The sequence below is a fragment of the Stenella coeruleoalba genome (genome assembly GCF_951394435.1).
Source record: "Stenella coeruleoalba genome assembly, chromosome: 6".
Classification (NCBI taxonomy): Eukaryota; Metazoa; Chordata; class Mammalia; order Artiodactyla; family Delphinidae; genus Stenella; species Stenella coeruleoalba.
Window position 1 is genome coordinate 109,083,664 of NC_137151.1, and position 22,633 is coordinate 109,106,296.

General features: G+C 48.4%; 1 protein-coding gene across 1 annotated transcript; it reads left to right on the forward strand.

Moving 5' to 3' along the window:
- Positions 1-731: 731 nt before the first annotated feature.
- Positions 732-21,354, forward strand: PLCD4 (phospholipase C delta 4). The gene is made up of 16 exons (XM_079925048.1): positions 732-1,964; positions 6,135-6,190; positions 6,328-6,486; positions 7,695-7,923; positions 9,053-9,188; positions 9,770-10,001; positions 13,537-13,738; positions 14,689-14,833; positions 15,466-15,618; positions 17,317-17,490; positions 18,959-19,115; positions 19,451-19,567; positions 19,798-19,970; positions 20,522-20,657; positions 20,991-21,140; positions 21,221-21,354. Exons 2-16 carry the CDS (start codon positions 6,169-6,171, stop codon positions 21,325-21,327), a joined length of 2,292 nt encoding a protein of 763 aa, XP_079781174.1. The 5' UTR covers positions 732-1,964; positions 6,135-6,168; the 3' UTR covers positions 21,328-21,354.
- Positions 21,355-22,633: the final 1,279 nt, after the last annotated feature.

A 22,633-nucleotide genomic window follows, 5' to 3' on the forward strand; every position in this document is an offset into this window, starting at 1 on the left:
TGCCTTTCCCCAAAATCAGAACACATGATCTGGGGTGCTTATGAGAACACTGAAACAGAATGTTTGAGATTCGAACTCTACCAGAAAACCCTGGAGGGGTGATAATACCCCTCACAGAACACCCAGAAGGGAAGGAGGTTGGGCCGCAATTAGGTGAGGCAAATAGTGACTCAGAGAGGCAAACTCTATGTAACCCTGGAATCCTGAAGGGGAGTGGGGAAGGTGAAGGGAAAGTATGGAAAAATAAGGACATGATGATGTTGGAGAAGTGGAAATGGGAGAGTAAGACGAGCATGTGACACAGGACCACTATTAAGTAAAATATGAAATCAACACAGTTTAAATCTTGATGCCTCCTAATCTTCCTGTTCTCCATGAATGGACTTCCGTCTTCTGCCTGTGCTCCCTGCATACTCCTTTTCCTTTACCAAAACCTGCTCGTAGTACAGTAAACTCAACTTAGGTCACGACTCCTCCCTCCTCCCAAAAGTAACCACTATCCTGACATTTATGGTAATCACTCAGGATTTTATTTTAATGGGACTAACGATTTAGCTATAAATAATCACTGATGGTAGACTATTAGGCAGTTGAGGGATGTTTGGAGGAGCCACAAGAGGCAGCTGGATCTCAGCACACTCAAAAATCACACCACTTCGTACAGTTAGTTCCCTCTGTGCCTATGATTAAGACACACCTCACCAGAAGACGATCCCACAGAACTCCAAGTACAGTGCTGTGCCCTATGCCCTCAGCTCCATACTGTCATCCACTGATCCAGAAAGAACCATACCCCACAGTCTTCCCAAGGCAGAGCAAAAGTAGGTCCCAGCTCACAGTACTTGGGTGAGTGTAAGGGACTGACAGTCTCTGCTGCTGACATGTGAGTCTAGGACATTGCCTAAACTTCCCTGGGCCTTAGTTTCTCACTGTGAAGTATGGGGCCATGATAAAGCCCTTTACAATCCCCTATTCCTCACCTAACTTGGTGCCCTTTCCTCAATCTTGGTTTCTGTTTCCGCTGCCTATTTATACACGCTGTAAGAAGCTCATTACCTTCCTTTCCCAGTTGGGTGTCTTTCCAGCCTTGTGCTCCTCTTTTTGCCCTTGATCCTCAGACACCATGATTCTGCTTCATTTCTACATGTACCATTATAAAAACACATATACGTCCTTGCATATTAGAGGTGCTGAACAAGTGGTTGTAGAATGAATGAATATATGAAACAAATTGTTTTCTACATTCACGTATGCATTCCTTCAATATTTATCAAGTACCTAATATATACGTAGATACCAACCTATCCCTCTACACAAATCATTCCTCTCCTCCTTTTCTCATCTTCCCCCTTTCCCATTCTATCTTTTTTCCTTTCCCTGAGCCATAGAGTTAGACTGAGTGCCCGGCAAGGCAGGATGCAGAGACACTTCTGCCAGTGGAAACAGACACCATGGAAAGGAGCCAGATGAAATAAGGGCAAAGACAGCTGTACAACACACAGAGAGAAACCAACCAGAATGAAAAGCAGTGATTCATGGAGCACTGCAACTCGGATACTCCTTGGGTTTCACTCTGAGAGCTACTGCAGGACTGAGGTCAGTGAGGGCTGGCATCAAGATGAAGGACAGACAGGCTCCTCCTCCCTGGAGATGTGATGCCCGTCAATCCCTCCCTTTAATCCTCTTCTGCGCACCCCACCCCCACTACTCCCTCACACTGACCAGTGTCCTGGGCCTTTAAGAGTTGGATGGGCTGGACTGAGGAGAGCGCTCACACCTCTCCCCACCCTACTCTTTCTATCTGACTGTAAGTCTGCCAGTGACAGCAGCAAACTGCAGCAGAAGAGGGGAGGAAGCCAGTGAGTGCAAGAGAAGCAAAGGAGAAAAGGAGCCCTCCTGGGTTTCCTCGGCCCACAGCAGAGAGCGTCGCAGATCTCAGACACAGGACTTCTCTCCTGCCCACGGTAAGGGCCTGGAGGCTCAGACCAGCCTCTGCTCCAAGCTCTGGCCTGTCTGAGTCCCTAACTCTGCCCTCCACATGCTTACCCACCCTGACTAAATCATACCCTGGACTCTTTTGCCTGAACAGGCCTACAGGGCTCTGACCTCCTGGTTTTCTCTAGCTTAACCTCTTTGACTTACAGTTTTCCTGCTGGTTGTATCAGTCACCTCTTTATATGAGGACCTCTTAGCTACCCAGGCTACCACTCAGAGGTGAGCCCCACCCTAGTAAGGGAAGAGAGAGAATTGGAGCAGCCACGCTTTAGCACAAATTCAATTACAGATTGTTGAGGATTACCAAATGAGGGCTGGCCAAGACCCATGGGGAGTACAGAAACCCCTGGTAATAGGGAGAGTTGTGAGACTTCCTTGGAAAGAGCCAGGGTTTGAGTTCTATGCCTGGTTCTTAGCCTGCTCAATGACCCAGGGCAGTTTGTTGGTGTGCCAGAGTGCTGTGCTGGCAAGAGCACTTGCTTCTAGTCCTGACTCTGACGTTAACTAGCTCTGTGACTTTGGACCACAACTTCCTGATCTATGATCAGAGGGAGTGGAGGCTTCCCCAGATTTGCTTGTGTATCAGGAGTGCTTATTAAAGATAAGTATTCCTGGACCCCATCCTTGGAAATCTGGATCTGGTAGATTTGAGGTGGAGCTAAGGAATCTCTATTTTAAGACACTTTCCAGGAGATATTGATATAGCCAGGAACTGCTGGATTGATGTGTTATAAAAGAGGAGTCTTCAAGCTCTAACATTCTGAGGGCTATGACCCATTCTGTCCTCTTTATGTGAACCAGGTCTGTCATAATCCTGCTCCAAAGCAAGAGAGTAGACAGAATGATTCTCTTCCTTCCTACCCTCAGAGAGACCATAGACACCTTGAATTCCACTATTAGCCATTGGCGCCATTGGCAACTCTGCCAAAGTCCATCTCTAGGTGACATGAAGCCACCTGGCAGTTGAGGACCAAATCTTGCTCGGCAGTCCTTGGCTACTTCCCACTTTATTTTGTGTCTCTATTTTCTCATCTGTGTTATAGAGGTAATTATCCATATCCTCGAGGATCTCCACATATGTGCCTAGGAGTAAACAGTTAAGACCCAATCTCTCTTACTCTCAGTCATTATCCTCTGCTCCTTGCCTTTTGCTCTTGCTCCCACTTCCAAATCCTTTTTCCCTCTTCTCCTAACTGCACCTACATCAGTTGTGACCATCCTTCCCATCCTACCTTCAGGCACAAAAGGAAACACCAAGACCTAGAACACCTGGGTTCTAAGTCTCATTCTCTGGGCGGTTTGTTTAGTCAGTCTCCTAGGATACAGGGGAAAATGAGGCCGAGCAGAGGGATGTGATACTCAGTATCCGAACCCAAGTGTCCCCTTTCCAGGCTCTCAAACTCCTCACAGCGGAAGAGAACCAGAGCTATTGAGAATTAGAAGAGAAACAAAAGAGGAAGGAGTAATGAAGAGAAGGTATAAGGAGAAGGATGAGAAGAGGAGAGCAAAGAGAGGCTGACTTAAGTGAGCAAACAGGGAGGCAGAGAGAGGATGAGAAGAGAAGAGTGAGCTGGGGAGAAAGGAAAAGGAAGGGGTCAAGCAGAGAATGGGAAAAGGAAAGAAAGAAAAGAAGGGCTATTAAGTGGAATACGGTGGGAACAGAAAATGATGGGGAGGAGAGACAAAACACTGATATCCCTCATTCAGTCTTATCTCTGCTTTAATCTGCTTCCTAGAGAAAGCCCTTTCTAAGGGCAGAGTCTCAGTGAGACCTCTGAGGTGGTCATACAGAGACCTCAGTTCTAGTCCCAGCTCTGCCACTTAATTCATTAGGCGACTGGCAGTTCAGCTAGTCCTCTGTCCCCTTCTCTATAAAATGCAGTCCAGCTCTGACATTCTGTGGCTCCCTGAGTTGAAATTGGCCCTCTAATGGCCACATGTCACCTAGATACAGGTTTAAAATAGTGATTCAGGAGTGGGAGCAGGATTGGAAGAGCATGCCGAGCTCTGGGATTGGAAGAGTTTGACAAGAGAGGTTAAAATAATTTTCTAAGGCTGGTTTGAGAGGAGGTAGGGGTGTCCCAGCAAAATAGGTGTGTCCCAGCACTTGGGCTCTGTTCTCAGGCTTCCCATGTTTCAGGACATCATGGTGAGGCTCCCAGACACAGGCATAAGGGAAGGTAATTCTGTCTTCTTCCAGGGCCAAGGCCCACCCATCCCAGAAGTTCAGAGGAGAGATGAGGCAGGATGTTGGCAAGGGGGATTAGGCTTCAGCCCGGGTTACCTCAACCTCCCTTAGAGTCTGAGAACCTAAGACATTTAAGAAAGACCTGTTACTTTTCAGTCTTCATACAGCTTTTGTAAACCTCAGATTCCAAACTGTGCATCCCCACCCAGCAAAGCAGAGATGCTTTTCTGTCTTCTTTTCTTCCTTCTTCAATCAGAGGTTTCTTCTGGTCTCACCCAAGCTTACACATTTGGCATCAGCCAGCAAAACCTTTCCCTGACAGTTGGAACTGTCTCAGGGTTCTTGCTCTCCTGAGAGCTGCCTTGAGATATTTCTTCTGCTTAGGCTCAAACTGATTCCCTGCACATTTCTACTCCTTTGGAAAGCCTTCTCTAGGTCCTGCAGTCAGGAAAGCTGTATTCTCAGTGATCTCCACATTATTCCTGAAGACTTAGTCACCCTGGGTGACTTTATAGTCTCTTCCTACTTAAGGGAGATAGGGCACTAATATGCTGTGTGACCTCAGATAAGTCACATCATATTTCTGGACTTCTGCTTTTTCATTTGTAAAACGTAGGGAGTTGAACTGCATGATGTTTCAATGGAGTACTAACTGAATGATTGGTTTAAGGATTCTTTCAGTTTTTTAGATGTTCACCACTGTCAAAATGTTAAACTTATTAATTAAAAACCACAACATTTTTATTCAAGTGTAGATCCTTTGCTTATACAAGAGCATAGAGCTTTATGTTTCATGGGCTTGGCCAGTTTCAGCATGATTTGGTTAAGAGTCGAGTATATTTCTTCTTGAGGCAGAGCTAGAATCAAAGTGGCCACAAATCAAATCTTCTAGTTCTTTTCAAGGCAAGTTTGTTGTTAGCTATTAGGACAACCTAACCAGTCCTAAATTAGACAGCACATATTTAAAGGTAGGAACTCTTTTTTAGTAGGTAGAGAAAACTTGAAAATGCAGTTCTGAGACTATGTAACTTATCTGGTCCATTAAAACTGTGAGAATTACTTTTATGAAAAGGAGTATAAAATATACTTTATCATGTGAAGGTAGAAGTGGCTTATTTAAGTAGATGCAGCACCAAGCGTTGTAGAAGAGACAAAAGAAATACTCTGGGGCTTCCCTGGTGGCGCAGTGGTTGAGAGTCCGCCTGCCGATGCGGGGGACATAGGTTCGTGCCCCGGTCTGGGAAGATCCCACATGCCGCGGAGCGGCTGGGCCCATGAGCCATGGCTGCTGAGCCTGCGCGTCCGGAGCCTGTGCTCCACAACGCGAGAGGCCACAACAGTGAGAGGCCCGCGTACCGCAAAAAAAAAAAAAAAGAGAAAAAATAAATAAATAAATAAATAAAAAAGAAATACTCTGGCTTAGCCCTTCTGGAGCTGGATGACCTACGTGGGAGCATGGGGAGGGCTTCCAGAGGAGGGAGCTGGGACGATTCCACTTGGAGAAGGGAAGGCTAGGATGCAGAGAGAGTCTAGTTTCTGAAAGGGGACAGGCAGCAAGTTGGTGATTCCTAATAATGGGGAACTGAGACGTGTGGTCAGCATTACCTCGTGGATAGCAGGATATTGGGAAGGAAGGGGTATTTGGCAGAAAGCCCTGGTGTGGCCTTGTCGGAGATGGCTGCGGGAAACAGCATAGGCTCTGGAATCAGATATATTTGGGTTTAAATTCCGAGTCCCTGTGTGACTGAGGCAAGTTTCTTAGCCTCTCTAAGCCTCAGAATCACCAAACTCAAATCAGAAGTAAAAAGAGCTACAAACTATGTAGATGAAGCAGCTGACATACAGTGTGCAGTCAAGAAACACTAGCTCCCTTCTCTTCCTCCGCTGATCTGTTATTCTAAGACCCCGAGATTAACCTAAAGCCTCTTGCTGCTACTCCTTGCTCCTTTAGGTGACTCTGGCATCAGCTGGTGAAGCAGTGGGTGATGGCATCCCTGCTGCAAGGCCGTGAGTACCCCTGCAGGAGAAGAGGGCTTGGGGAGACAGCCCAGGGACAGGGAGGAGGCTGGACCCCTGTTCAAGAGCTCCTCCTGGGCCCTCCACCCTCCCCGCCAGCTACCCAGTCCCTGCTTCTCCTGGCTCAGGGCTGCCTGTTAATCAAGACCTGCTGCTGATGCAGAAAGGCACGCTGATGCGCAAGGTGAGGTCCAAAAGCTGGAAGAAGCTAAGATACTTCAGACTTCAGGACGATGGCATGACAGTCTGGCATGCCCGGCAGGCCGGAGGCAGGGCCAAGCCCAGCTGTGAGTGATGTGGATAGCTAGGGGCGGGCACATGGGTGGATAGAACCCTGAGGACCCAGCAGCCTGAGAGCAGGGGGAGGGACCAGTGTCCTATGACGTGCCCTTGTGCTGTCCCTTTTGTGTCTGTGTCTGAGCCTGTAAAATGGAAATTATAACAGTACTTGCCTCTTAAGTGTGTTATGAGGATCAAATTGGTTATCGCATGCAAAGACCTTCGAAGAGTCCTGGCACATAATAAAGCTCAGTAAATCATAGATTATATATTATTATACTACTATTATTATTATTATTATTAGAGCTTGATCTCAGGCATCAGAATGTTTGGATTAAAGCCCTGGCTCTCCCAATTTCTAGCTGACTGGCTTTGGACAAGTTACTTAACTTAAACTAATATCAGTTTCCTCATCTATAAAATGGGGATTAAACAGTACCTGTCCAGTACGTTACAGAGGCTTAAGAAGTTAATGTATAAATCACCTAGCATGAGGTCTGAAAGCAGGATGCATTTAATAAATGTTAGTCATTATAATGAATACTTCTAAATATCATAAATGTGTCATAATAATGTGCATCCTATTGGCCAAACACTTTATGATCCCTCTAAAAATTTGATCACAGGACACATCTAAGAGAATCTACTTTAGAGACATAACCAAAGCTCATGATCCACACCAGCTCCAGCTGAAGAAGTGGGGGGAAGGATTTCTCTGGCTCCCTCCCAGACATCTGGAAAGAGGAAGCCCTCAAACCTGGAATGGGAGAATTGAATTTGGGCACATCATGCTTTGGTGTAACTGCTTCTACCCTGCAAGTGTGTTTCCACTTGTCAGCCCCGCCAGTCCTCCTGTGATCACCATGTAAACTGGCCATGGAAGGGACCATCCCTTATTTAAGATGAGGGCACTGAGGGGTTATGTCATTTTGGCCCATGTCACGCCGCCAGCTGGTGGCTGGAAGCCAGGTCTTGCCACTCCCAGAACAGGCCCCTTGCCGTGCTGCCTATGAAAACAGCAATGACTCGTGGCATCCTGAATTCCAAGGGTCTGCATCTCCCTGTACTAAGGCTTTGGGGGTTCCAACCTGTGGAGGCTGGGGTCCCTCCTCCTGTGGCTTCAGAGAAAAGAGGGGAGTACTGGTCCTTGACCCTCAGCTGCTGCAATTTGGCGGACCCTCTTCCTCAGTGCCCGCACTTGCCTCTTCTCCGGCAGTCTCAATATCCGACGTGGACACAGTGCGTGAGGGCCACGAGTCTGAGTTGCTGCGAAACCTGGCAGAGGAGTTCCCCCTGGAGCAGGGCTTCACCATCGTCTTCCATGGCCGCCGCTCCAACTTGGACCTGGTGGCCAACAGTGTCGAGGAGGCCCAGATCTGGATGCAGGGGCTCCAGCTGTTGGTGGACTTTGTCACCAGCATGGACCAACAGGAGCGGCTGGACCAGTATCAGTAGGATGGAGTCAGAGTGGGCTCCACGGGTCACTGAAGGAGCCAGATGCTGCAGGGCTAGGGACCGGTGGGAGGGGGCACAGATCTAGGTAAGCCCGAGGGTCCAGATGGGGTGGGCAAGGACTGCTCAGCCGAAGTGAGGCTGAGATACTGAGGGAGGAATGGAGGCTTGCGATGGCACAGGCATAGCCAGGCAGAGTTTGGGCAGGAATCAGGGCCCCCAGGATTGGGGGAAGGGACAGTGAGAGGCAAAGGACCAAACTAGGTGCTGATCCTGAGAGCTGAACAGAAGATCCCAGTGACATTAACTACAATAGGGATGGGAAGCAACTCCTTAGAGGGCTTAGTGGGGTCAACTCACTTCAACTTTCCTAGATTGTATTCACCTTCTATGCCAGTTCATTCATTCATTCACCATCTATTAAGCAGAATGTATGAGGCACTATGCCAGGCTTTAGGAATACAAAGATTAATGAGAATCAGATACTGTTTTTGTCGGTAGAGAAAATAGAATTGTATAAATACTTTAAGTACCTTAGCTGTGTTATGGTACTCTAGATGATATGTGGGTGTCCAAAGGAAGGAGAAATATTTATTTCTAGCTGAGATGGTTCTGAGAAAGCTTCAGGGAGGAAGTAGCATTTGAGCTGAGCCTTGAAAATGAGTAGAATTTGAACATGAAGAGAGGAGGAGGGAAAGGTACTCCAGCCTGAGGGAACAGCATGAGTAAAGGCCCAGAGGTGGGAAACTGAAGAGCAGGAGAGAGAGTGGGACATCAGCGAGCAGGGGAGTTGCTGAGTCTGGCTGAGGTACGGGGAGGTCAGTGATGTGTTGAGAAGATGAGGTTGGGGCCAGATCATGGGGGTGAAGGAGATCTTAACTTCTATGTTAAGGAATTTGGGCTTCTTTCTGCAGGCAACAGGGAGGTCCCCGCAGGCACCTGAGCCATGCAGGGACAAGGTAGATCGGTGCTCTGGGGAGATTATTCCAGAAACTAATGTGGAAAATGAATTGGCATTGGGGAGAGACTGGCGACAAAGACAGGGGCGCAGATGTCAATGGATGAACGTGCACACACATCTGCACACACAAACACACACTCAGTGCTTTTGCCTTGACTCAGACCTGGATGGCTGAGTGATTGGTTCCAGCACGGAGACAAAAACCAGGATGGTCGGATGAGTTTCGGAGAAGTCCAGCGGTTACTGCACCTGATGAATGTGGAAATGGACCAAGACCATGCCTTCCAGCTTTTCCAGGTGAGTCTTCTGGGGAAGGAATAGCAGAAGCTAGCCAAGGCCACATTCTCACTTGGCCGGAAGGCCTCTGACCCTCTCAAGGAACACTCATCTGGTTGAATCTCTCCTATGCACCCTAGCACTATGCCAGGCTCAATGGGAAGCGTGGGCAGGACATGGTTCTTAACCTTCAGTCTTGTTGGAAAGATGACTCATAAAGTTATGAAAGGTAAATAACAACATGTTATTACATCAGACCTCAGGGATCTCTCTGCCCTTGGCCAGAATTTCACAAGTGCCTAGTACAGTGGAAAACTCCAACTGGTAGGTGAGTAAATAGGAGGAGGGATCTTCTGATCTTTTAGGGACATGTTGGGGTATTTAACTCTTTCTTGTTGAAAATTATCTCCAGTAGCAAATGGTATGGCTGAAATTTTGCTTTTTACTTACTGAAGTGGCTTCTTCTATGAACACTGAATGTCAGGAATTCTGTGGAAGCACGTTTGGCTCCACCAGTAATATTGCCCTTACAGGGCAAGTCAAAGCCAAAAAATCTGCTGTTAATAGGGTCTGTCCACTCTCCTCTAAACCCTCTTTTGCAGAGAGCAGATGCATCCCAGTCTGGGACTCTGGAGGGAGAAGAATTTGTAGAGTTTTATAAGTCATTGACTCAGCGTCCTGAGGTGCAGGAACTGTTTGAAAAGTTTTCATCTGATGGGCAGAAGCTGACACTGCTGGAATTTGTGGATTTTCTCCAAGAGGAGCAGAAAGAAGGAGAACGGGCTTCTGACCTTGCTCTAGAACTCATCGACTGCTATGAGCCTTCAGATAGCGGTAAGAGGACAAGGGTGGAGAGGCACCAGACGCGGGGGCCGGATGGGGGACTGTGGTTAGAAAGGTGCAGAGACAAGCAGCCTTCTGCTTAACTAAGGGAAGGCTGAGTCCATCCCTATCCAGGCCCCCTGCCCAATCAGCTTCATCTCATTCAACCACTCTTTCGGAAGGAGAGAGCCATTTCCTGCCCACATAAGACAGGAGTCTCCTCTGTAGTGCTGGATTTCTCAGGAGGAAGAACATTCCATAAGTCCCCTTTCCTCCACCACGCTCATGTTTCTCATCCTTCACTTTCAGGAAGTTCTTCCTGATATCAACATTTGTCCTCAGTGGAAATGGAAAATCCTTGGTCCTCTTGCTATTTTTAAAAAAAATAATTTATTTATTTATTGGCTGCGTTGGGTCTTCGTTGCTGTGCACGGACTTTCTCTAGTTGTGGTGAGTAGGGGCTACTCTTTGTTGTGGTGCGCAGGCTTCTCATTGCGGTGGCTTCTCTTGCTGCGGAGCACAGGCTCTAGGCGCGCGGGCTTCAGTAGTTGTAGCACACGGGCTCAGTCGTTGTGGCTCGTCGGCTGTAGAGCGCGGGCTCAGTAGTTGTGGCACGCGCACAGGCTTAGTTGCTCCGCGGCATGTGGGATCTCCCTGGACCAGGGCTCGAACCCATGTCCCCTGCATTGGCAGGCGGATTCTTAACCACTGCACCATCAGGGTAGCCCGGTCCTCTTGCTTTTGGCCTCTTCTCTAGCGCATGTGATTCCTTTTCCTCCAGCTCCCTTCACGGTTCCTGTTGGCTGTCTCTTTAAATGCTGGCTCTCTATCCTTTCCTGGGCTTTCTCCAAATTCTCCAAGTGGTTCTTGAGTCCTAAGCCCCTGAGCAGGGAAACTAGTCAGTCCCTGGCTGAGGGGGATGATGAGGTGGCCAATCATTTAGCTCTTTACAAGCACAGCTAAAATATGCCCTGTCTGCCCTCAGACCTTTCTCTTTGCCCCTTTACTAGACACCGTCCTACCCTCCATTCCCTGCAGAAAGTGAAGAATTTACATTACTAATATTAAGTGACTTACAAGGCATTTTACATCTCTTACTTCTTCTAGTCCTCACTATATCCTTGTAAATCAAACCCAATAATCTTTATTGGGCCTTTGCTAAGTATCCCATAATGTGCTAATATCTCTACATGTTTTTCCCTTCAAATCCTTCCAACAACCTGAGGAAGTGGGATCTATTATTGTCAGTGTACAAAAGAGGAAAACTGAGGTTAAGAAAAGTTAAATGACTTGCTCAGAGTCAACAGCTAATGAAAGGAGGAACTGGGATTCAAACCCAGGTCATCTGACTCTTACCTGGTGCCTCTCTTGAGAACAAGGATTAGAGATGGGAGGAATGTGAGCTGGACAGGTGACCCAGGTTTCCTAGGTCTCAACTCCCACTCCCTTTCATTCATTCATTCACTCACTACTTCAGCAAATGCTTACTGAGTACTTGTAACGTGCCAGGACCTATGGTAGGCACCAGAGATACAGTAGTAGGTCAGACAAGTACAGTGCCCTCATGAAATGCAGAGTCAAACAGAAAGCGTTGGAATCGCTGATTCCAGATTCATGTGGGTGCTCAGAGAAGGAAGGGGCTGTAAAGCAATCATTTCAGGAAACTAAATAGAAGAGGAAGTTGGTGGGCTAAGAAATAGGATCCTCTATTTTCGGTTCAGGATCCGGTGTACATCATTACATTTATTCTACCTCCCACCACTTTTGGTGTTCCTATCCCTTGCACTTGACTATCAGATACTACACTCTGGCTGCAGAGTGTGGTATCAGTCAGGAGACGGGGGCTCAAGTCCCCACTATGCTTCTTAGTAACTGAGTAACTCTGGGCAAGAGTCACTTAACCTATTGGAGACACAGTTTTCTCATTTGTAAAATAATTGGTGATCAAATGAAATAATGTACATGGGGACTTCCCTGGTGGTGTAGTGGCTGGGAATCCGCCTGCCAATGCGGGGGACGAGGGTTCGACCCCTGGTCTGGGAGGATCCCACATGCCGCAGAGCAGCTAGGCCAGTGCGGCACAACTACTGAGCCTGTGCTCTAGAGCCCGTGCTCTGTAGCAAGAGAGGCTACCGCAATGAGAGGCCTGCACACCGCAGCGAGGAGCAGCCCCAGCTCGCCGCAACTGGAGAAAGCCCATGCGCAGCAACAAAGACCCAACGCAGCCAAAAATAAATAAATTTATTAAAAAAAATAATGTACATGAAAACTACCTAGTAACTATGGACTTACCCTAGCGATTTGAGTTATTACAGCCAAGAATGAAACTTTGTGCCCAACTTCTTGCCGTTTTCCACCATCCTCAGGCCTTGTCAAACCTGGAGTGAGGAAGCTGGGCATGAGAGTCAAGCTGTTCTGTCTCCCCTGCAACAATGTTACCCTCAGTGAGACTGTACAATCCAGTGGTATAGAGCGTGGCTCTGACATCTGGCTGCCTGGGTTCAAATCCCAGCTCCTTCACTTATTAGTTATTAGTTATGTGACCCTGGGATAAGTTACCTAACCTCTCAGGGCAGATCATGTTACATCCACCTGCTCGTGTTGGTGAGAGCATTAAGAGAGATGCTGCATGTAACGTCCTTGGCACAGAGCAAGTGCTCAAGAACTGTTAGCCATCATTGTTGTTATTATATGAAGCCTGTGCTGAGGGGGTGAGGGCTCTGGAAGGAGCAACAGGGCCCTGCCCTCAGAGTGTAGTCCAAGGGGATGTTGGACAAACACTCCTCAAAGCACCGTATGGGAACTGACGATAGGAAGAAACCCTCAGGCCATAGCTGGCAGCAGCTACACAGCCCAGGGAATAAAACACAGGTACCTTGGTCTTGTCACTAACAAGTCTTTGACTTTGATCCTCTCTGAGCCTCAGTTTCCCCATTTATGAAATTAGCCCTTTGGACTGAATACTTCGCTGTCCATTATGGTAACCATGAGCTCCATGTGACTATTTAATTTGCAGTTGGCCCTCTGTATCCACAGATTCCACATTTGTGGATACGGAGGGTCGACTGCACCATGCCATTTTATGTAAGGCGCTTGAGCATCCACGGATTTTGGTATCTGCTGTGGGGAAGGGAGAGGTCTTGCAGCCAATCCCCTGTGCATACTGAGGGATGACTGTAACTAAAATCAAAATTTTAACTCAGTTCCTCAGTCGCACAGCTACATTTCAAATACTCGGTAGCTTTATGTATTTAGAGGCTATCGTATCGGGCCATGCAGAATAGAACATTTCCGTCATCGTAGAAAGTTCTATTGGACAGCACTGGACTAGAATGATCTTAATGATTCCCCTTGTAGATTTAATGTTCTCTGAGGGTGGGGGTGATTGAAATGACAGACACTGGATGGGGCAAGTTTGGGATCTGGAGGCTGGGAGTGGACACCATTGGAAAGGCCAGGCCCTGGAGAGGGCTGGGGTGGAGAACCGCCTGTAGGTGTGCTGGGTGCTGTCACCAGAACTTCTCACTCGAGCTACTCCACACCCTAGGCAAACTGCGGCATGTGCTGAGCATGGATGGCTTCCTCAGCTACCTCTACTCAAAGGACGGAGACATCTTCAATCCGACCTGCCTCCCCATCTACCAGGATATGACTCAGCCCCTGAACCAGTACTACATCAGCAGTTCCCACAACACCTACCTAGTGGGAGACCAGCTTTGTGGCCAGAGCAGCGTGGAGGGATACATACGGTGCAGTGGGGCCGAGGGGTGAAAGGGTCCAGCTCATGAGAAAGGAACATCTGTGGGAAGTTGGGGGTTGCTGTCAGGCGATAACAGGGATTGAAAAGTTGTGGGGGGCTTTGGGGCTGAGGATCCCTGGATACCTGAGAGACATGGAGGAGCTACTGAAGACTGGCAGGAGAGTGGTATGGAACCCCTGTGGGTAAATGGAGCTTCTCTCTCTCTCACAGGCTATGAAACTCTCTTGGAACTCAGAGGTCCTGACAGATTTATTGTGAACAAATAAATAAACTAAATGTTAAATGGGAGGCAGTAGAGAAGAGGAGTTAAAAACATAGGTTCTGGAGTCAGACGATTTGAGATCAAATACTAGCTCCCTCACTTGGGACTATAGGGCTAAATATTTAACCTCTCTATGCCTCAGTTTCCCTATCTGAGAAACAGAGATGATTACAATGCCTATTCTGTCTGGGTTGTTGTGAAGATGAAATGAGGTAATCCATGTGTCAATAGCTAATAAATGGTATCTGCTTTTAATCGTGGATTAGAGCAAATAGTCAAGATATCCTTGTAGTGCCAGCAACTGAACTAGTAGCTTCAAGGGATACATGATGAGTGGAACTTCCCCAGGAAGTCTAGTAGAGGAAATAACTGTAAATTTACTGAGAGTTTGAATAACTCGGTGTTGTATAACGATTTACAAGCAGAACACCCAAGGCAGGATGTGATGGCTCGCTAAGGGAGGATTGTGAGTTGGTCTGGGTGGGGGTGGGTGGAGATCAGTGTGAGCTGCAGCCCTGTCCCAGTAGACAGAGAAGGGTCCGTGGAGATGTAGCTTGGTGGAGTCTTGATGGGTAAGTGCCGGTAAGCACTGTTTTCTTCAGGGTGGGGAGAGAGGGTCCCTAGGTGGAAGATCAGACCTTGACCCCTCCTGTCCCTGGGGGGTGGGGTTCTTGCAGGGCCCTGAAGCGAGGATGCCGCTGCGTGGAGGTGGATATATGGGATGGACCTAGCGGGGAACCTATTGTTTACCACGGACACACACTGACCTCTCGCATCCCGTTCAAAGATGTTGTGGCCGCCATTGGACAGTATGCCTTCCAGGTAGGAGCCTCAGGATGGAAATACTGATGAGGCAAGAGGATCTGAAGGAAGAGGCTCTGGGTCTGGGGAGGGTGGAGGGATGCAGGGGAGGTTACGTCAAATGGCATATGTGTAAAAGAGATTTTAACTGTGAAGCATCAGGCAAATATTAAGGGATTATTATGAATAAGTGTTAGATGTGTTACTAGTAGTCATAGAGCTAATTGCTAGAGATTAGTAATTATTACCTCTAACAACTTCTGTCACCCATCTGGGAGAGGGTGGATGAGGAAACAGAGAAAGTGGTGGGTAGAGCTGGGAGACAATAGCAATCTGGAGATGAAAGCCTGAGAGTGTAACATGAACAAATAACTGGGGGAATGTCCTGGCTTTCCCACTCTGAGCCTGAAAACGCAAAGGTCCCAGAGGGACCTGGGTCAGACCTGGCACAGATCTGAGATTTGGGGTCCCAAGAGTGACTTTTAGATGTGGGGTGCCCAGACCCAGGAAGATCTCCTTGAGACCTGGCATGGGGTTGGAGGACCTTGGCAATCAGGGTACTCAGTTGAGTTAGTAACTAGGGGGGCCTGGAGAAGCAAGGAGGTTATAGGCCTCAGAACTCTGGCTCCAGTGTGCCCTCCCCTCCCCATCAGACATCAGACTATCCAGTCATCTTGTCCCTGGAGAACCACTGCAGCTGGGAACAGCAGGAGATCATAGCACGCCATCTGACAGAGATCCTGGGAAATCAGCTACTGAGCACCACCTTGGATGGGCAGCTTCCCACTCAGCTGCCCTCCCCTGAGGTAGGACCATGCTCCCCCAGCCCAGGCTCTGCCATGGCTTCCCTATTGCCCCACCTTGGCTCCTTCTTCCATGCCCATCTTGTTCCCTTCTTCTCACCCTCAGATGGACCATCTTACTCTTTAATATCCTTGGAGAGAACTTCAATTTTTTAAAAATCTGATTCAGGGAATTCCCTGGTGGCCTAGTGGTTAGGATTCCGGGCTTTCACTGCCGTGGCCCGGGTTTAGTCCCTGGATGGGGAACTGAGATCCTACAAGCCGTGTGGCGCAACCAAAAAAAAAAAAAAATCTAATTTAACATAGAATTCTAGGTAAAGTTCTCTAAATTTAAAGACATTTATTTACTTTATTTTTTTAATGGAAAATCTTTTTTTCTTGATAGTTCATAATTATAGCCTAGCCCCCCCACCATAATCTCAGCCTCTCCCATAACGGCTGCCAAAAGATTTTCTAAATGCTTATATAGACATGTATGTGTATATATGGTCACATTTAAAAAACGTGAATGGGATCATCCTTTCCTCCCCTTTTATAGCTCACATATAATATCAATATCTATCATGAATGTCTTTTCATATATATGTATTTTTTTTTTTTTTTTTTGCCGTACGCGGGCCTCTCACTGTTGTGGCCTCTCCCGTTGCGGAGCACAGGCTCTGGACGTGCAGGCTCAGCAGCCATGGTTCACGGGCCTAGCCGCTCCGCGGCATGTGGGATCTTCCTGGACCGGGGCACGAACCCGTGTCCCCTGCATCGGCAGGCGGACTCTCAACCACTGTGCCACCAGGGAAGCCCAGGGTTTATAATTTTTATTGATATATAACAAATTTTTAAATGTTAAAGATAATGTTTTGGAAATTTTTTTTTTTTGCAGTCTATTTTCCTTTTCTTTTTTGGCCGCGCTGCACGGCTTGCAGGATCTTAGTTCCCAGACCAGGGAATGAACCCCGGCCACGGCAGTGAAAGTGCGGAGTCCTAACCAATGGACCGCCAGGGAACTGCCCTTGCAGTCTACTTTTTCTTTTTGTCATTATAACATCTTCAGAGATTTTTAATCTTTATGTAGTCAAATCTGCCAATTATTTTTATGTCTTGTGAGTTTTCATCGCATGTTTTTATTTATTTATTTATTTATTTATTTATTTATTTATTTACGGGAGGTACGCGGGCCTCTCACTGTTGTGGCCTCTCCCGTTGCGGAGCACAGGCTCCGGACACGCAGGCTCAGCAGCCACGGCTCACGGGCCCAGCCACTCCGCGGCATGTGGGATCTTCCCGGACTGGGGCACGAACCTGTGTCCCCTGCATCGGCAGGCGGACTCTTAACCACTGCGCCACCAAGGAAGCCCCATCTCATGTTTTTAAAGGCTTTACCACCTTAAGGTTATTCAGAAAGATTCTGTATTTTCTTCTAATACTCTTATGTTCTTTATATTTACATGTAAATCTTTAATTTGTGAGGAATCTTCATGTGTCAAATGTGAGGTAGGGGTCTGCATGTATTTTTTTCCTTATGGATAGAGATGTTACAGGTTCGCTTAATAGGAAATCCCTGTTGTATGTATCAAGAAGTCTTCCTGTGGGAACTTCTGACCACTCACTCACTTCCTGTGCCTTTGAGAGCAGTGGGACCTGCATGATCCCCAGGAGGGTTCCAGACGAGATAGGTAGACAGGCCCCCTCATTTTTGTCCCCTAGGAGCTTCGGAGGAAGATCCTTGTGAAGGGAAAAAAGTTAAAAACGCTTGAGGAGGATCTTGAGGAAGAGGAGGAGGAGCCAGAGTCTGAACTGGAGGAGGCTGAGCTGCAGCTGGAGGCCCAGATGGAGTCTGAGCCCCAGGAGTTGAGCCCTCGCAGTAAGGACAAAAAGAAGGTAGGCCAGGAGAGTGGTCTTTCTGCTCTGGCATTTGATCAGGGGGTACCACTAGCTGAGAGCCCGCATGTGAAGAGACTGGAGCCAGGCAGGGTGGAGGGCCAAGGAGCAAAATGCTCCTTGCCTCCAATGAAAGAGGCAATGAATGCGTACATAGCATCACTATATAGATTGCCATATATAGGTACATTGCAGTGGCTTTCCAACTTCTTTGGGCCGTGAAATCTTTTTTTTTTAATGAAATCTTATATGGAAGCTCAGTATACAAAATAGATAAATGCAGAGCCCTCCCGGTTGAAGCACCCCTTTGGCTCTCTCCTGGGTCTCCCAGGTGACTTCTGAGACATCTTTGTGCTACTTCCCAGTCTCCTTGAAGGCTAGTTCGAAAACCACTGACGGGTACATGCGTGCATGCGTGCGTGTGTGTGTTATATTGGGTAAGTAGGGCTTACTAGAGTGACTGCTGTGACCTCAACTAAAGTCGGCTTAGTTAGAGAAAGCTTCTTGGAAAAGGTGAGTCTGAAGAGGGATCAGAAATAGCCAGAGGAGGAGCAGGAAGAGGTGGGGAAGGGGCACCACTGGTGGGACCACCGAGATCCTGCTCTGAAGTCCGCATTTCTCTCTTCTGTGCATTTGCTTGGCTCAGATGACTTCTAGCTTATCCTGTTCTCTCTGGAGCTGTGTTGTCTAACCTGCTGCCATGCCCAGGGATGGAAATGGGAATTCAGGAGAAAAATCTATAGATATTACTCTGGGACTCTCACATCCTTCCAGGTGTGATTTCCATGACCATCTGCATACCTTGACGTATCTGTCTGGGCTCATGTGCTTTTTTTTTTTTTTTTGTGCTACGCGGGCCTCTCACTGTTGTGACCTCTCCCGTTGCGGAGCACAGGCTACGGACGCGCAGGCTCAGCGGCCATGGCTCACGGGCCCAGCCGCTCCGCGGCATGTGGGATCTTCCCAGACTGGGCCACAAACCCGCGTCCCCTGCATCGGCAGGCGGACTCTCAACCACTACGCCACCAGGGAAGCCCTCGTGTGCATTTTGATAAAAAATTATTTATTTGTTTTAAAAGATGAGAGGTAGGGAGTATGACATCTGTTTAATAATAATAATAATAAATTAAAAACCTGTTACTTACAAAGTAATCCTTCAAGCCCAGAGGCTGAAACTGATCCCATCAGTATACATAGACTGCCTTTATTGCCATTCCCATCCTCAGGTTGTGATGTGCCCACTGTTGTGTCCGCCTATGTGTTGTAAGATTATGTCCCAGGCTCCTATTTCCAAGCCTGGGTTGCTTCTCATTCCAAAGCAGGTGAGGCAGGAGGGAGAATACAGTGGGGAGGCAGTGGGCAGAGACTTATGTTGGGTGGAGAAGTTCAGATCTTGGCCATTGGCTTCTTCCCTCTCAGATTGCTAATGGTTCAATTCCATCTTCCTCTCTACTTTCTCCTTTTCCAGAAATCCAAGCCCATCTTATGTCCATCCCTCTCTGCCCTGGTTGTCTACTTGAAGGCTGTCACATTCTACAGCTTCACTCATTCGAGGGAGCACTACCGCTTCTATGAAACATCATCTTTCTCTGAAGCCAAGGCCAAGAGCCTCATCAAGGAGGCTGGTCAGGACCAAAAGGGAGGGACACGGAAGGAACTGGGATGGGTTAGAGTCAGGTCTGATGGGCAGGCAGATGAGTCCCAAGAGGATGAGGGAGCTAAGGAGGGATGGTGGAGCCAAGGAACTCCTCAGACCAGGTACGGGGATGGGAGTATTAACAGTGGGCTCAAGGCTCTAGGAGTAAGACAGGTGTGGGAGATGGTCTGCATGGAAGAGAGATAGGCATAGCCTTAGGAGATGCTGCAAAGAATGAATTGGGTGGGCAGGGTCCTTGAGACCAGGGAAGTGGGAGGATCCACCCCACCCACTACCATCTCCCTACCCACACCCTCTTTGCAGGCAATGAGTTTGTGCTGCACAATACCTGGCAGTTAAGCCGTGTATATCCCAGTGGCCTGAGGACAGATTCATCCAACTACAACCCCCAGGAGTTCTGGAATGCAGGCTGCCAGATGGGTGAGGGGGCAGTAGGGACAGGGAAGAGCGAGTGGAAGAGCTACGGGTGGGAAGTAAGTCCCTGGGTGGCAACGGGGCCAGGGAGTGCTCCGAGAGGAGGGCTAGGCTGAGAAAGATGCTCTCCGTCGTGTTCCCTGCAGCCCTTTTACACCCAATGTCTGTCTAGCTCCATGAAAGATGGGCTGGATGGCCCCCACGGTGAATCTTTCCTTTTCTCCCCGGGCCCTCAGTGGCTCTGAATATGCAGACTGCGGGGCTTGAGATGGACCTGTGTGATGGGCTCTTCCGTCAGAATGCTGGCTCCGGCTACGTGCTGAAGCCAGACTTCCTGCGTGACGCCCAGAGTTCCTTCCACCCTGAGAGGCCCATCAGTCCGTTCAAAGCCCAGACCCTCCTAATCCAGGTATAATGGAAAGAGAAACCATTGGAAAGAAACTGGGATCACTGGGATAGAAGCCAGGGAGGGTGGTGGGTGGAAGGGGTGAGGGGTGGGTGGCTAGGACTGACAGGAGTGTAATGGGGGAAAAGTTCCTCATGAGGCAGCATGGACTTTGGAGCCAGTTGCCTAGGTTCAAACCCATTTACTAGTTGTGTAACGTTAGGCAAACTCCTTAACCTTAGTCTACTCACCTGCAAAATTGGGGTAACAATACTGCCTACCTCTCAGGGCTGTTGTGATTAGTTAATCTGAAGTGCTTACAACAGTGCCTAGGGCATAGTAAGCGCTATAGAAGGGCTGCTGTCATAAAATACCTACTTTCAAACCTTGCTAAATTTCTACTGGGATGCATTTTAAATAGCAGGTGAGGTACTAGAATATATTACCCATGAGAATTAGCTTTGCAAACCCCAAAGCTATAGTGCAAGGTCCTGTGTCTCCCCCACAAGGGTGTGAGAGCTGGACGGGGGCTGGGCTGAGCAGGAACTAGTGAGGTTCCAGAGCTCTGGTTGCAGGTAATCAGTGGGCAGCAACTCCCCAAAGTGGACAAGACCAAAGAGGAGTCCATTGTGGATCCACTGGTAAGAGTGGAGATCTTTGGCGTCCGCCAAGACACAACCCGGCAAGAGACCAGCTACGTGGAGAACAATGGTGAGACTGGGCAGTGCTGGGGGAAAGTGGGCGGAGCATGGCTGTTGTTTTCCTACCATCCAGCCCTCCATTAAGCACAGTCCATCACCCCTCCCGCCACCTTCATGGGAGGCAGTGTGGAACTGGACAAAGAATAAGGACTTGGACATCTTGGGTCTGAAGCCAGGCCTCTCACTTACAAGCTCCAGTGACTAAGCAAACTGCTTACCCACTCAATCTCCTCACTTGTAAAATGCTATGAAAATTAAGCGAGAGAACATGGGGAAAGCAACCCAACATGGTCAACAATGTCTGTTCCTTCATTTCTTCCCTCACTTACCCTCCCCCACTCAGGTTTTAATCCATACTGGGGGCAGACACTGTGCTTCCGGGTCCTGGTACCTGAACTGGCCCTGCTGCGTTTTGTGGTAAAAGACTATGACTGGAAATCCCGAAACGATTTCATTGGTCAGTACACCCTGCCTTGGAACTGCATGCAACAAGGTGAGCCAGTCCTCCCACCCCTGGCCCGCACCCCAGCTCTGGGCTGCCTTCCTAATACCGTCCCCCGCCCCCCTTTCCAGGTTACCGCCATATACACTTGCTCTCCAAGGATGGCATCAGCCTCCACCCAGCCTCCATCTTCGTGCACATCTGCACCCGGGAAGGGCTAGAGGGGGTTGAATCTTAAGGTGGGCACTTCACGGGAAGAGTGGGTACATCGGCTTTAGACGGTAAGAAAAGCCTGGAAGGATGCTCCAGAAAGCAAACAGAGGTGGTGAAAACCAAGCTTTGGACTGTGCATTCCTAGGCACAAAATTACTTCATCCTTCCTGACAAGCAAATCTAGGACCTGATTTTTCACTTTCTTTCTTTTCCCTTTCTTCGTTTTCACCAGCCTTTGGTATCATTCCTGTCCTTACCCTCTGCACACTCTACACTGGAATTCCTTCCTTCCTTCCTCTTGCTATAGGTTCAATACCATACCCAGATCTAGGACTACACTTTCACACCAACTCTGGCTCAAAGGCAGATTGCAACTAGAAATCCAGAGAAGGGCTTGGGGCAGACAAACCCTCAGAGGCACTATCTCCTCCACCTCTAACTTCCTCAAAGTCCAGAGCCAAGGGAAGGACAAATCAAGCCCCAAGGCTCCCCAGGCAAAGGCTGGGGAAGGAGATCTGACCCCAAGACTGTATTACGACTGTCAAGAGAACACTACACAGCCCTCAGAGTCTCCACTGGACTGCTGCTCCCTAGCCCCTCTGGTATAAATAGAGCTTCTCTCTCAATTTGGCTTGAGTACAGTCTCTCATTGTTGGGCAAGAAGGGGAGATATGAGGGTTGGGGGACATTTGGGATAGGGAAAAGGTGGAAAAATAGGGTTTCCAGGGCCCCCCCTGCACTTACTGCAAGTATGGCTTCTAAGGGACACGGCAAAACGAGGAGACAAAGAGTTATGTGATCCCAGCCCTCCTAAAGAGTATGCCTGGAATAGTCCGGGTTTATGTCTGGTGTCTCAGCATAATTATTAATAGTACCCTCTTCAATTTTCCCAGTGTGTCCCAGTTTAGATGATTAATTATACAGTCACTGTGAGGCACTGACAGAATCCTGGGTTAGAGATTTACCTTCCCAGTTGTCTGTCTTTCACCCTATCCTTGTGCTTTAACTCTAGTGCAGCAGCTGAGCCAGTCAGGATGGTGCCGAATTAAAGCTGCTTCCACGAGGAGGCTTAGTGGGTGGCAATCCTCCCTCTACAGGTAGACAAAGGGACTCAGAAATAGGGAGCAGGGCAAGGGCTGATTCAGGCTTGAGAACAGAGAGAAGGCAGGCCTGGGCGTTTCAGAATCAATCACTCAGTGAAGATGGAAGGAGACAAAGGAGAGACAGAGGCCTGAGAGGGGACAGGGCAGACTGAGATGACAGCCTGGCAGTGTTAGGTCAGGGACTTGGACGAGTCTATATAAGCTACTAATCATTTAACCATGCTTTAT

Coding starts and splice junctions, on each gene's coding strand:
- PLCD4 (XM_079925048.1), top strand. CDS start 6,169: ATGGCATCCCTGCTGCAAGGCC. Junction 19,116..19,450: donor GAGCCTCATCAAGGAGGCTG/GTCAGGACCAAA, acceptor CCCTCTTTGCAG/GCAATGAGTTTGTGCTGCAC. Junction 20,658..20,990: donor CAGCTACGTGGAGAACAATG/GTGAGACTGGGC, acceptor TCCCCCACTCAG/GTTTTAATCCATACTGGGGG.